This window comes from Schistocerca gregaria, chromosome 3 (genome assembly GCF_023897955.1).
Source record: "Schistocerca gregaria isolate iqSchGreg1 chromosome 3, iqSchGreg1.2, whole genome shotgun sequence".
NCBI lineage: Eukaryota > Metazoa > Arthropoda > Insecta > Orthoptera > Acrididae > Schistocerca > Schistocerca gregaria.
This window is the reverse complement of record NC_064922.1, coordinates 326,769,749-326,785,155: the sequence shown is the minus strand read 5'-3', so window position 1 is coordinate 326,785,155 and position 15,407 is coordinate 326,769,749. Positions and strand designations below refer to the sequence as shown.

Here is a 15,407-nt window from a genome sequence, read left to right as displayed (position 1 = left end):
GGATCTGTTGCTCAGCTGCCAGCCCTTGGCCAGCCATTGAGATCTCCTTACCGAACAATTCTGCTGTCGCTGCTTCTCTACTAACTAGACAATTCTCCCACCTCTTTTAGCAGTGGCGGGTCCACCGAAAATGGTTCAAATGGCTCTGAGCACTGAGGGAATTAACATCTGAGGTCATCAGTCCCGTAGAACTTAGAAATACTTAAACCTAACTAACCTAGGGACATCAAACACATCCATGCCCGAGGAAGGATTCGAACCTGCGACCGTTGCAGCAGCGCGGTTCCGGACTGAAGCGCTTAGAACTGCTCGGCTACAGCGGCCGGCTGCGGTCCACCTCTCGTGATATTCAATGGTAAATTTTGCATTATAAAGGGCCGTCAGAATACTTTTGATCAGGTGGAGTACTTAGCTGGAGTGGAATCCAAGTGTTTTTATGCGGATGTTAATAATTTCGTGAATATCTCCTACGTAATGGAAAAGGAGCTGATTAAAGCCTACAGTTTATTTTCTGTCTTGTCTCTTTTCTTTCCAGTGATTCAGCATAATGCCTTTCCCTACCTCTTGTTTGCACCTCGCCCATAAACTGATTAACAGCGCCACATGTGTGCTAATGCGGGAAACATCCCAAATCAGCAAGTGAATAACCAGTCGGAGTTTCCCAGTCGTCACTTCGGTGTCATACTGAATTTCATCTTCCTGATGTTTTAAAAAATGGTTCAAATGGCTCTGAGCACTATGGGACTTAACATCTATTGTCATCAGTGCCGTAGAACTTAGAACTACTTAAACCTAACTAACCTAAGGACATCACACAACACCCAGCCATCACGAGGCAGAGAAAATCCCTGACCCCGCCGGGAATCGAACCCAGGAACCCGGGCATGGGAAGCGAGAACGCTACAGCACGACCACGAGATGCGGGCCTTGATGTTTTACTAACTTGTGAGTTAATCTGCAGCAACAGGTTGCATTTCACGGCAGTTGAGTTCTTGGTTTCACATTTTCCGCTGTTTTGGAGCGATAACATTGTCATCCCGATCCTTACACTCAATAAGGATATGCCATTTTATAGCTCAGCCCGATGGTTTCAATTTTCTGGCAGTATTTTAATTTTTCTGCGCATATTATTTCTGATGGACGTACGCCGTTCATGAAGTTCTTAACCACATCTGCGTATGTTCGCTGTTGATAAATTTGTCTTCTGTCGACTTGCTATCTGAAAAGTTGAGAAAAAGATGGCAGTAATTTGTTGTTGGTTACACAAGTTGACTCTCGCTATCGTAAGGTCGTCACTGTTGTTTTTTTATGTGTTTATTGCCCTCGCTGGGGAGTGCATTTCACGGAAACATTATCTGAAATTTATTCGTTATGCCGCTGGCGTTGTCTTACTGTAAATGACTATAATTATCGGCAAGTTTATTTCTACATTACACAACTTCCTACATGGCCATTCCACTCAGCTGAATTTTGGCCCATGCCCTAGACATGTCTATGGACCTCTTAAAATTAGTGGGTTCTTAACTTTTTCCCTGTTCAAAAAATGTTCAAATGTGTGTGCATTCCTAAGGGACCAAACTGCTTAGGTCATTGGTCCCTAGACTTACACACTACTTAAACTAACCTACGCTAAGAACAACACATGCACTCCAACCTCCGGCGGAAGAGGCCGCGCAGTCAGTGACAGGACGCCTCAAACCGCGCGGTCACTCCGCGCGGCCTTTGTCCCTGTTTCTGCCTATCTACACAATTCTTTTTGTCTTCGTATACGTTTTTCAGCTCGTTTTCTTTTCAAATTTTGCATAAAAAGAAGAGGTGGCTAAATTCCAGTTTGATTAAAGATAAGAGGAACATCACTTCGTACTTCGAAATTAGATAATGCACTTCAGCACACAGAAGTAATGCTGTCTGTTTTGTTTCAGATGCACTGGCTTCAGAGTGTATCCTAGTGGGTCCTGATTAGGGTTACCGCCTCCAAAATCACGATTCGATAGTTCTCTCTTGAGGTGGCCACTTATTTCCTTGACAAAACATCTGTAGCACAATATCTTGCTACCTGGGAAGTGGCAGACGAACTAAGCAAAAAACAGGTTAAATAGTTCCATTGTGGCTGTTGCTTCTAGCGTGAACTTATCACTGAAATATATTATTGCAGCACTAACTCAGTTTGACTGCTTAACTTTCCATATACGTCAACCTAGAACTCGAAATGTTCGGGTTCTACATCTGGTTTATTCAGGGTATGCAACATGAATAATAAACCGCTAGCGTCGCCGAGAGCGCTGACGCGCTGCTTCCTGGACTCGGGTAGGCTCGCCAGCCCCCAATCGAATCCGACGAGCGGATTAACGACGAGCGTCGGTGTGCCGGCCAGCCTGGATGTGATTTTTAGGCGGTTTTCCACATCCTGATAGGTGAATACCGGACTGGTCCCCACGTTCCGCCTCAGGTACACGGCTTGAGGACGTCTGTACACATTCGCACTATTCCATGGATTACACTAGATGCAGACAGTTGGGGTACACTCATTCCTTCCCGGGGGGTATGAGGTGGCGACAGGAAGGGATTCCGGCCACCCCTTAAACTTAACATGCCACATCCGATTAACCTGCAGACCCTGCAAGTGGGTATAAATGCTTGGAAAACATGAATAATATCTGTGATACTCATTTTTGTATCTGATAAATGTCGGACTCCACATGAACGTTATTCGACATGAATGAGCCATAAGACTTCTTTACTGTGTGCTATGCCTGGCGCGTGTAAACTAACCAGTAATGTATCCAACGCAGAATGAAGTAGTCGTTTACCGGTCGTATAGTAAGTAACATTGAAACATGATTGCTCGTTCACTTGCTCTGTCATTGAAAAACGGATTTAAGCAGCAAGTTCTACCAAACTACCTGATCATGTTCGATGTGTCATTTGAAGAATGTGTATGCATGCCACTTCCAGTGGGAATAAACGGGGAAACTACTTCGGTGCTTAAACTATAGTTTGGATTGTGAACATTAAGGTTTCCCAGTGAATGCAGGAAGTGTTAATTCTTTAGGGTAAAACCCTAGAGATCTTAGAGGATCTACACTGAGTACTTTGACATAAGGAACAAATTGTTAGAAATGAATGTTTCATTTCCTATTGACATCAACAATTTACAGCCAATAAACTCATGGGAATAGGTCAAAATGCTGACTGACAGTCTCAGTGCGTGCATTGCAACAACTCGTAAAGTTATTCTGTACTCTCTCAAAGATCGTTGCTGTCCATTGGGTAGTGAACATGAAGTTAAGAATTTACCAATCATTTTCTCTTACGTTTATAGTGGAGTTTCGTGCAGGTGATAGCCAGCGATCGCTCCGACCATGAGGGAGAAAATACATGTTGTTCTGCTGCTTAAGAAGATTGAATTCGAAGTAAGATAATGTACCATCTTGTCGAAAGCATATCATCACGTGAACGAGAGTTACGTATGACAACAACTGTGAAGACTTATAGCGAATGAACACCAAGCCACGTGCACCAATCAAACGAGATATCCGCAAATAAAGTCTCCTTTGTAAAAATAGTTTATTTTCTGGTACCATCTAACACAGTTTTAATAGCAGATTACCAGTTTATTTCGTCACCAGCCGTCTGCAGATCATAAGACGGATGCTGTAGTTCAAGTAGTAATAGTTGCTCTTGTATGACTGCACTTCACGGGTTGATAAAGAATCGCTGCTGGTGATCTGAGTATCTAGAACCAGGTGTGTACTTTTATATCACTCCATATAAGGATATCAGAGCGATATAAAACACTACCACAATTGAAAGAAACGTGATTGTGAACAATATAATCCCTAGGAGGTTCGACTTCATCTATATCTACATCTACATGATTACTCTGCAATTCACATTTAAGTGCTTGGCAGAGGGTTCATCGAACCACAATCATACTATCTCTCTACCATTCCACTCCCGAACAGCGCGCGGGAAAAACGAACACCTAAACCTTTCTGTTCGAGCTCTGATTTCTCTTATTTTATCTTGATGATCATTCCTACCTATGTAGGTTGGGCTCAACAAACTATTTTCGCATTCGGAAGAGAAAGTTGGTGACTGAAATTTCGTAAATAGATCTCGCCGCTACAAAAAACGTCTTTGCTTTAATGACTTCCATCCCAACTCGCGTATCATATCTGCCACACTCTCTCCCCTATTACGTGATAATACAAAACGAGCTGCCGTTTTTTGCACCCTTTCGATGTCCTTCGTCAATCCCACCTGGTAATGATCCCACACCGCGCAGCAATATTCTAACAGACGACGAACGAGTGTAGTGTAAGCTGTCTCTTTAGTGGACTTGTTGATTCTTCTAAGTGTCCTGCCAATGCAACGCAACCTTTGGCTCGCCTTCCCCACAATATTATCTATGTGGTCTTTCCAACTGTAGTCGTTTGTAATTTTAACACCCAGGTACTAAGTTGAACTGACAGCCTTGAGAATTACACTATTTATCGAGTAATCGAATTCCAACGGATTTCTTTTGGAACTCATGTGGATCACCTCACACTTCTCGTTATTTAGCGTCAACTGACACCTGTCACACCATACAGCAATCTTTTCTAAATCGCTTTGCAACTGATACTGGTCTTCGGATGACCTTACTAGACGGTAAATTACAGCATCATCTGCGAACAACCTAAGAGAACTGCTCAGATTGTCACCCAGGTCATTTATATAGATCAGGAACAGCAGAGGTCCCAGGACGCTTCCCTGGGGAACACCTGATGTCACTTCAGTTTTATAAGATGATTTGCCGTCTATTACTACGAACTGCGACCTTCCTGACAGGAAATCACGAATCCAGTTGCACAACTGAGATGATACCCCATAGGCCCGCAGCTTGATTAGAAGTCGCTTGTGAGGAACGGTGTCAAAAGCTTTCCGGAAATCTAGAATTACGGAATCAACTTGAGATCCCCTGTTGATAGCGGCCATTACTTCGTGCGAATGAAGAGCTAGCTGCGTTGCACAAGAACGATGTTTTGTGAAACCATGCTGATACGTATGAATAGATCGTTCCCTTCGAGGTGATTCATAATGTTTTAATACAGTATATGCTCCAAAACCCTACTGCAAACCGACGTCAGTGATATAGGTCTGTAGTTCGATGGATTACTCCTACTACCCTTCTTAAACACTGGTGCGACCTGCGCAATTTTCCAATCTGTAGGTACAGATCTATCGGTGAGCGAGCGGTTGTATACGATTGCTAAGTAGGGAGCTATTGTATCAACGTAATCTGAAAGGAACCTAATCGGTATACAATCTGGACCTGAAGACTTGCCTGTATCAAGCAATTTGAGTTGCTTTGCAACCCCTAAGGTATCTACTTCTAAGAAACTCATGCTAGCAGCTGTTCGTGTTTCAAATTCTGGAATATTCCATTCGTCTTTCCTGGTGAAGGAATTTTGGAAAACTGCGTTCAATAACTACACTTTAGCGGCACAGTCGTCGGTAACAGTAGCATCGGCACTGCGCAGCGAAGGTATTGACTGCGTCTTGCCACTTGTGTACTTTACATACGACCAGAATTTCTTCGGATTTTCTACCAAATTACGAGACAATGTTTCGTTGTGGAACCTATTAAAGGCATCTCGCATTGAAGTCTGTGTCAAATTTCGCGCGTCTGTAAATTTTAGCCAATCTTCGGGATTTTGCGTTCTTCCGAAATTCGCATGCTTTTTCGTTGCCTCTGCAACAGCGTTCGGACCTGTTTTGTGTACCATGGGGGATCAGTTCCATCTCTTACCAATTTCTGAGGTATGAATCTCTCAATTGCTGTTGCTACTATATCTTTGAATTTGAGAGACATCTCGTCTACATTTGCAGAGTCATTTCAGAAGGAATGGAGATTGTCTCTTAGGAAGGCTGCTAGTGACACTTTATCTACTTTTTTAAATAAAATTATTTTGCGTTTGTTTCTGGTGGATTTGGAAAAAACGGTGTTGAGCCTAGATACAACGACCTTGTGATCACTAATCCCTGTATCAGTCATGATGCTCTCTATTAGCTCTGGATTGTTTGTGTCTAAGAGATCAAGTGTGTTCTCGCAACCATTTACAATTAGCTTGGGTTCGTGGACTAACTGCTGCAATTTGATGAGTAATCAGTTGACATAATTTAGCCTGGGATCAAAATCATTTGCCACCATTGCTTGTATGCAGGGTGTTCCGGAAATGTTGTGACAGACTTCGAGGGTTTTGAGTGTGGCTTAAGGAACAAATAAATGACAGGAACCAGTGTCCAGAAACGTCATCCGACGACGCTACAGACCATCGAACTTATAGGTGCAGGCGCCTGCAACTAGGCCGCCCCTTCCGCAGTAAATGTGACTATGTACGCTGACAGCATATAGTAGGCAGAACGTCTCGCAATGTTGTTTGTTGTTTAGTGATCGCGCCTGGTTGCCACTATCGCCAGTGGAGAAGAAGGAGCAAGCTGCTGCATAGCAGGGACATGTGCCATATGATTACGATGCTGTTTTATCGGTGAATGATGGTTTCGGCCGAGCGGTTCTTAGCGCTCAGTCCGGAACCGCGCGACTGCTACGGTCGCAGGTTCGAATCCTGCCTCGGGCATGGATATGTGTGCTGTCCTTAGGTTAGTTAGGTTTAAGTAGTTCTAAGTTCTAGGGGACTGATGACCACAGCTGTTGAGTCCCATAGTGCTCAGAGGCATTTAACCAAATGAACCAATGGTGGTTTCGCAGCAGCTGGCTCCATTTTCGCCACTAGCAGTCGTGGCAATGAGTCACGATCATTGAATAATAAACAACAATGCTAGACGTTCCTCCTACAGTCGCTTAGCGTGCAAAGTCACGTTTGCTGCTGAAGTAGTGGCCTAGCTGGCAGGAGCCAGCGTCTGTAACTTCGATGCTCTGTAGCGTTGATGGTTAACGTTTCGAGACATGGGTTCCTATCCACGATCTGTTCTCAAGGCACCCACTACAGCCCCTCGAAGTTTGATGAAACATTTCTGGCAGACCTGTATATATGGTGTATTTGATGGGCCACCAATACTCTCCGCATGATATTGCTCCAGTTGCGCATTTAACGAGCATGTTGAAAGGACCTTTTTGATGAATTTTCTCCTGCACGTAGAAAATTATCGCTTCATACTCTATTGTGTCAATAAGTCTATGTGAGAACTATGGACTGTCTTCTCCAGCCTCAACGATCCAGTGTCTTTTGCTAAACGCAAATGTGATTTTTTCTGTAATGCACAATGTTCTACCTCTGACAATCGGCCAAGACTTGTCAAAAGAGGAAAACCACCATGGATACATCACAGAATATTGAGTTCTCTTTCTCATGGTAACAGTTCACAAACACGTGTCTCACACACATTGCTCTTTTAAAACCTCGCACGACTCGCAGTTTAAGTCCTTGAACCATGGGTATAATTTGGAGCTTAAAAGTTTGGGGCGTCGAGTACACTGATGAAATAGCTCACGGAAATGAGAACAGGAGATATTTCAACAGGTAACCCCCTCCCCCAGCCCACAAATTTTCAAGACACGAAATGCAGCTCGAGATGCTTTGATAGGCAGTTAAGAGCCATTCTGGTCGGGTCTGCGCCGATACAGACGATATGAGGGGGACTCAGAAAGGAAGTGGTGCTGTAGTTTAACTGTGAAATCGATACTTGGAGAGATGCTGTACCCAGTGATATGTGTAATTTTGCTGTATGTGTTGTACATTTGGTGAATTCGTCTTCCAAAGCCCTGTAGCTACTTATGAATAACATTTCATATTTCCTTAATCACGCTTATGAAAAGGCATAATGAATAAAGAATGTTGCGAACAAATGTTAGACCTGCCATTGATTTTTATATGTGAAACGGGTGAACCTTCCTCAGATGGGTATGAAAACACCTGCGAAAACTAAAGAGTAATATCATAAATTTCGAAACCTAATGAGTGACTTGTTGCTGGAAACCCATCTTCATCTTCACTAACTTTTCGTGGCTGTGGATCACACATATAGAAAACTTTCTGAAAGTAATCTTTGCCGCATGTGAATGTAAAAACTATATATTCATCCTTCATTTCCTCAATAGGAAATTCAACTTCAATGAGAGAGAATCGTCAGTTCGGTAGTTCCGTCTGCTATCATTCACCCGATTACTTGTGTTTTTTCGAAACATGTAAGTGCTATTATCCGTCTTTTTAACACATAATTCTCACAGTATGTAACAGCATTCGTCCCAGGCAGCCACACGATTTAGAAATACATTAAAGCAAAATCGCAAAACCTGACGATTTCCTCATACACACACGTAGCTCCTTTCGCTTTTATTCCTGCTCGTTCACGAGATTCTCTTTTATTTTTCAGGTAGGATCACACAGAATGATTCCCCATTTACGCCTACACATTACACCGAGATGACAAAAGTCATGGGATAGCTATATTTAGATATACAGATGGCGGAACTGTCATTAGTACTCAGGTGGTTCTCGTAGAAACGTTTCCGACGTGATTATGGCTGGAATTAAGAGATTTTGAGCGCGGAATGTTAGTTGCAGCTAGACGCAAGGTACATTCCATTTCGGAAATCGTTAGGGAATTCAATATTCCAAGAGCCTCAGTGTCAAGAGCGTGCCGAGAACATCAAAGTTCAGGCATTATCTCTTACCATGGAGAACACAGTGGCTGACGGCTTTCTCTAAACGATCCAGAGCAGCGGCGTTTGTGTAGAGTTGTCAGTGCTAACAGACAAGCAACAATGGGTGCAAAAACCTCAGAAATCAACGTGGGACGTGCGACGAATGTATCCGTTAGGACAATGCGGCGAATCAACACCTAACCTTGGTTCGTGACCATATCGGTTGAACTCTCGACGACTGGAAAGCCGTCGCCTCGTCGAATGAGTCCCGAGTTCAGCTGGAAAGAGGTAATGGTAGGATTCGAGTATGGCGTAGACCCCACGAAGCCGTAGACCCAAGTTTCAACAGGGAACTGTGCCAGCTGAGCCATTCATTGACTCCATACTCCCAGACAACGAGGTCATGTCATCGGGCCACAGTTGATGGCGACTGGTTTGGAGAACATTCTGGACAATTCGAGTGAATGATTTGTCCACCCAGATCGCCCGACATGAACCGCATGTAAAAAATTATGGGACATAATCGAGAGGTCAGTTCGTGCACAACATCCTCCACTGGTACACATTCGCAATTATGGACGGCAGTAGAGGCAGCCTGAATCAGAATGTCTGCAGGGAACTTTTGAGTCCATGTCACGTCGAATTGCTGCACCACGCCGGATAAAAGGAGGTCCAACAGGTATTATAAACTATCCAATGACTTCTGTCACCTCAATGTATATACTAGTTGCCATTAAAATTGCAACAATAGGAAGAGTTGTAAACAACGGGAAAAATGCAGGATGGAATTTGTAGGTGATTTGGGGGTATACAGTGTGTCAAATGTAGTACACAGAGCTGCCAGCAACAACGGCTCCAACCCAGCAAATCGAGTCAGATTCACCTTGAATGGCAGGTATGGTCACATCATTCCATGCAGCTTTAGTTCTAAACCAGATATCGTCAGTCATAGTGGCAGGTGAGAGGCGGCTTCTCAGTCTCTTGGAAACCAGTGTCCAGTTGTTTTCAGTTGGTGAAAGAGATCAAAAACGTGTTGGTGAAGACAACAAGATCTTTGAGGGACATCGAGGAAGATCAGAGCAGCTCCAACAAATTGCACTATTGCACTATCTTGTTGAAAAACAAAAAAGATCACAGAGACATTGTACAAGGGGTCCAACCACCAGCCTTCAGAGGTTCTAGCTGCTACAGTCTGGAGCTGCGCGACCGCTACTGTCGCAGGTTCGAATCCTGGCTCGGGCATGGATGTGTGTGATGTCCTTAGGTTAGTTAGGTTTAAGTAGTTCTAAGTTCTAGGGGACTCATGACCTCAGAAGTAAAGTCCCATAGTGCTCAGAGCTATTTGAACCGTTTAAACCTTCAGAGGTGCGAAATGTAGCGCTTGCTGTCCAAATTACTGTTCGTGAGAGTTACAGTTCGTGATGTTACGTACTCAGTGTATACAATTGAATACAATCACTGCAACTGCTGGGCCGGTAAAACGATGATGAATGCATTCTGGCAACTATCGCTCCCCTTGGAGCTTCCACTCAGATGCACGCCCATAGTGAGGCTGTACACGGAGCCTGGACTTCCCAGAGAAAATGGCGTGATGACACTCTTGTGTCCGATGTTGTTGTCAGGTGCACCATAGTCTGCCTCTCTCTGTTGCTGCAAAAGGGGAGGCCTAACAGTCGACGTGCTGTCGTGTCTTTTGGTGGTGCTTCAGATCTCGTCCCACTGTCTGTGTTGATACTCGTCTTGCTATAGAGAATCCCACTCCTTGACAGAAGACACGGAACGTGGCTTTGCGATCCTCGCGTGGATCTGCACGGAGATAACTTGTCCTCCGATGTGTGATGGAGTTAGCAGCAGTTATTGCTTTGCCTCCCTTGCATGCCGATGTAATGCGTCTTCACACGTGGATTGTCTTCTTGAGTGTCTTCTCAGCACAGTGCTAGCTATGCAGCGAGCAGGTGTGGCCAGCGGGTGCTGACGCTGCGCGGCAGTTTTCGGCCCAGCGTCCGGATTTGGGCGTTCTGTGACCGGCCAGCAAGGTGCGGGCGGTCGTCTGGAAGAGGTCACGGAGCAAAGGTACTTCCGCGACGTCGTGAAGATGAGCGGTGGGGAAGTCGTAAGGCAGGTGTAAGGCCAGCCGAAGGATGCGATTCTGCAGTGTCTCCAGCTTCTTCAGGTTCGTGTCGGCGGCGTTCCCCGAGACGACGGCGGCGTACTGGAGTACAGGGCGGAGCAGCGCCTTGTACAGAGTGATGCCCAGCCGCGGTGGTAGTTGGGAGCCGAGGTTCAGCACCGGGTAGAGTATGCGGAGCCTGTTCCGCACTTGGTTCTTCACTTCGCGAATGTGCGGAACCCACATGAGTCGGCGGTCGATAGTGACGCCGAGGTAATGCGCCGTTGGACGCCACGGGATAGGGTTTCCACCGACGGTGAGCGGTTGCAGAGCTGCAGGAACGAGTCGCCTGGTGACGATCAGGAACTGCGTCTTGGCTCCATTGAATTGTAGACTGCATGGCTGTGCGAGCAATATACCTGTCGTCTCGGGCGCTAGTCGTAGGACAGTTGATATTCTGTGTGGCGTTGAATGTGGCGCTCTTGAACCTATTGATCCCACATTTCCATGACAGTCGTAGGGTCAATGCGAGCAGCAATGTCGCGGAACGACAAGCTGCAACTTTTTGTTTCCGAATTCCGAAACGTAGACTTTTCTCCTTACCTGAGGCAAAGCACGATCCTCTCACAAACAACAAACGTTAAATGCCATTTTTGAATGACAAGCCCGCTCAGTAAGCTGTCCTTGTATAGAGAATTTTGCTGCCATTTCTCCTACCTCCTTTGCGCAGTTGCGATATCCTAGCCTACACTACACTTCGTGCCAGTTTTGCGTTCGTCGCGTGTCACTTTCATGGTGCTACGATAGGCATTCAATAAGTAATGCAACACACTTTTTTTCTTGGCCGAGTTCGGTTGAAAAAACATGCAGTTTGTTGTGGGACATCATGGAATATTATAGTTTGATGACGTTCCGATAGGTAGCACCGCTATACGTAGCCTTCAAGATGGCGTCTACAACGGAGGTGCTTTCCAAGCAGAGCGCTGAGTTTCTTTTGGTGGAAAACCAGAGGATCACAGATCCTGCTTGTAGATTATCTACGGGGACCTTCCAGTGAACATAAGCATGGTGAGCCGTTGGGTGAGGCGTCTGTCATCATAGAAACAAGGTCGCGAAAATCTTGTCCAATCTCCTGCGTGCCCTCCGGCCGCACACATCTGTGGCTCCTTCAATCTTGGAACGTGAGGAAATTCTCATTCGAGATGGTCGATGGATCACAAATAAACCCCTCGCTGCTCAACTGGGCATCTCTCTTCATGTTGCTGACACACTCGTGCACCAGTTGGGTACTCAAAGGTGTGTGTCCATTGAGCTCATCGCCACCTATAGTTCAATTCTTTTATCTTGGCGGTTCGCCCATGCCCGCCCAGACGCGGGAGATTGCTGCGTTGCCAGTTGCACGCGCCAAGCAAACTTACGTTTAGGGGGGAGCTGTGTTTATGAAGTAAAGCCACCACGGCCGCATTAACCCTTTCGCTGCTACAGAGACGTGCTCCCCGCATTCCGCGCTGTGCGCGATTTTGTTGTCACTGCACTGCTCGCCTGTGCAGACACATGGTCTTCCGACTGCTTTGACACACTAATCATTCGATTTCACAAAAACTATTTGGCCCAAAAATTTGATTTTTACACATCTTCTTGACTGATACCTTCCCACCGTCAATGACTTAATTTTGTTTCGATGTTCAACGCAGTTATTGTGTAGCATTAAATGTAATGAAGAGTTTACAGAGGTAAAAGACCACAGCGTATACTTTCCGTATGGTGGATTTCAGTTGCCACTAGAAATTTCAAAAACTTACATTCAAACAATTAAAATTCTTGAAGTAAGACACTTCGATATGAAATGAAGAAAACACAAGCACCGAACAAGGTCTGAACTTTTTTTTTTGTTGCACTTTCGTCGTTATTGATCGTTGTGTTTGGTCGTTCGGGACGTCGCAAGACATCCTGTTCAAGTTTGGTGGTTGATCCTTTCACTCAGTTGTTTTATTACAGAGGCCAAACGGCTCTCTGGCCGAACACGCCGAGCTACCATGCCGGCAACTCGGAACCTTCCACTTAGCAGCCAAACACTATCACCATTACGCTAACGCAGCTCATTATACAATATGGTTCCTGGAGGACTTTAAGCTAGGACGCAAAATACCGACAAACACTGTTGGTATGACTATGAATTACTCACGCTTCGTCGAAGTACAATTGGAAATAAAACAATTACCGCTGTTCTTTATTGCGAAAAAGCGGTTAGTGAGAATGATACAAACGCCTTTCCTTGCTATCGCCTGAATTAGGAGGCTTATTGCTTGTTTGGTTTAATTAATTAATAGAATATGAAGCAATTGGTATAAAGAAAGACTTCAAAAACTTTCTATAAAAGAAATTCTGCTATCAAGACATTGCTTTCGTTCAGTTACTTTCTTTATGACTGAAAGTTTCTAAAACTGTACTGCAGTCGAGCTCTGGCAACGTCGTTCTTTGTTCATTGGCTGTCTGTGTTTTGTGACGTCAGACGCACAGAACGAACCTAAACTCGGCCGCCGTCATAAATGACGCGCACTTTAACAGAAGAACACAAAGAGCAACGAAGGTCCATCTGCGCGGAATTTCTTGTGCGTTACGAGTCTGATCGTGACAATTTTTTGTCGAACTTGATCACAGGTAATGAAACATGGGCTCATAGCTTCGAACTGGAAACTAAACGACAATCCATTGAGTGGCGTTACACAACCTCTCCACTGAAAAAAATAATTCAAAGTCGCTCCCTCAGCCGGTAAAGTCATGGCGCTGCTCTTCTTGGGCTCTGAAGGGGTCATTGTGTTTGATTTCCTTCGCCATGGCGCAACAACCAACTCTGAAATGGATTGTGCTACCTTCAGGAAACGGAAGAGATGACTTCATGGTGTTCGTCGTCACAACAATGCAAACGAACTTCTCCTTCTCCAGGAAAACACAAAGCGTCTCACACGTTTGCTCACCCGAGTGGAGTTCACGAAATTTCATTGGACTGTTCTTCGTCATCCACCCTACAGCCCGGATCTCGTACCTTTCGACTACCATCTGTTTGGCTCTATGAATGATGCACTCGGTGGGAGGCAGTACGTGGATGATGGGGAGGTTATTGGTGAAGCAAAACCTTGGCTCAGACGTCGACCACAAGAATGGTATCATACTGGCATAGAGATCCTGGAGGTAAGTGGTGTAAGAACGTCCCACTGAAAAAAATTGTATTGTAGCCAAAAGAGTGAGGAATAATATGGTGTATTAGAATCCCGATTAAAACCAATCTGCTTCTAGAAAAAAAGTTGCATAGCGTGCTGAACGCCCCTGCAGTGTACATTAAAACTTTAGACGCTGCCATCGAAAAGGGAACCGCCTTGCCTACTTAAAGCATGAATTCACTCAGGGAAATTTGTAGGTCGGTTTTGAAGGTCATGTAGTCTACTGAGCTAGAGAGTCCAGCTAGAGAGAGAGCCAGTAACAACACTTACAGTCCATCGCTTGGGCGCTGTGGACGGTCTGCAAGGCCACGGCGACGAAGGCTGCGAAGCTCAGCGTCCACCTCTGATGCCGTTTCCTGCTGAAACACAAGGCGCAGACCGTTACATAAGGCATACCATAGCCTGAACACAATGCAGTGCAGATATTACTAGCGTAGAAATCGGCAGCCAAAACCGTTGTGACCAGACGAAAGTACAGTCGTCGATTGTCTCCACAGGATTGATTGATAAATTACAACTGTTATCGATTATTAACTCATAACTTGAGGCACGGCTTAACAAACTGTTCTCTTGCCTTACAGTGTTCCACACTGAAATGAACAAGTCCATGAGAAATTTTAACTATCACGTTGGGCCTATAATACGATGTTCGCTCCTTCAGGTGAGATCACGTACTGGGCGAGCTGTGCTATGCTTGACACTACATCGACCTCAGGGTGAAGGCGCTGCTCTGCTGAGTGGGAGGTGTGGCCTTCAGAAGCACCTCCCAGAGGTCTTTGCGGACTGCAGCCAACCCTCACTAACGTCTGTGGTATCGATTCGCTTTGTTGACTTTGGTGTGTCAAGGCGATCCTTGTACGACAACACAATAATTAGTATAATGTTGGGTATCATGTCAACATGTGGGGCGCTAATCTGCTAGAAGTACGGTTGAATTGATCACATTGGTTGTAGTTTATGGTATGTGATTTACTACGCAAAATTCTACTCCATTCTAATCCTCCTCTATAGGTCAGGTTTCATCGCCTATAGTGTGTTGTTCAACTGTAATGTATCATGTTATGTTCCATGAAGATTTCATCACCAGTATTAAGTTATAAAGGGCGGGAGGGATGATGATTTAAATTTTCTGATGGCCACACTTTGCCCCAAAGGCCTTGGCAGTGCCCCGTGCAATGATGGAAGGTGACGCTGTTGATGATTCATCTACTGAATGGAACGTTAAGCTCGGCGGCTCCATTGGTGCTATTCGAGACAAGTAAGTGGAATGCCGGCACAGGAATTCATCCTCTCTCTTTCTTTCTGATCCGGAACAACGCCACACAGTGTTATACTGTATAACTAATCATTGTCGCCCACGCTCTGTAGACACAGGTGAAACTTCGTAAGAGGCCAAAGGAAGGTGGCGGCACACCACTTCAGCTAG

General features: G+C 45.1%; 1 protein-coding gene across 1 annotated transcript in view; it reads right to left on the bottom strand.

The window, feature by feature from the left end:
* Window positions 1–15,407, bottom strand: part of LOC126355358 (collagen alpha-1(XVIII) chain-like) — a 586,377-nt gene that overhangs the window by 283,573 nt on the left and 287,397 nt on the right. Inside the window, exon 4 of the mRNA XM_050005652.1 lies at window positions 14,252–14,340. Coding sequence (XP_049861609.1) covers window positions 14,252–14,340 — 89 coding nt within the window. The remainder of the gene's footprint in view (window positions 1–14,251; window positions 14,341–15,407) is intronic.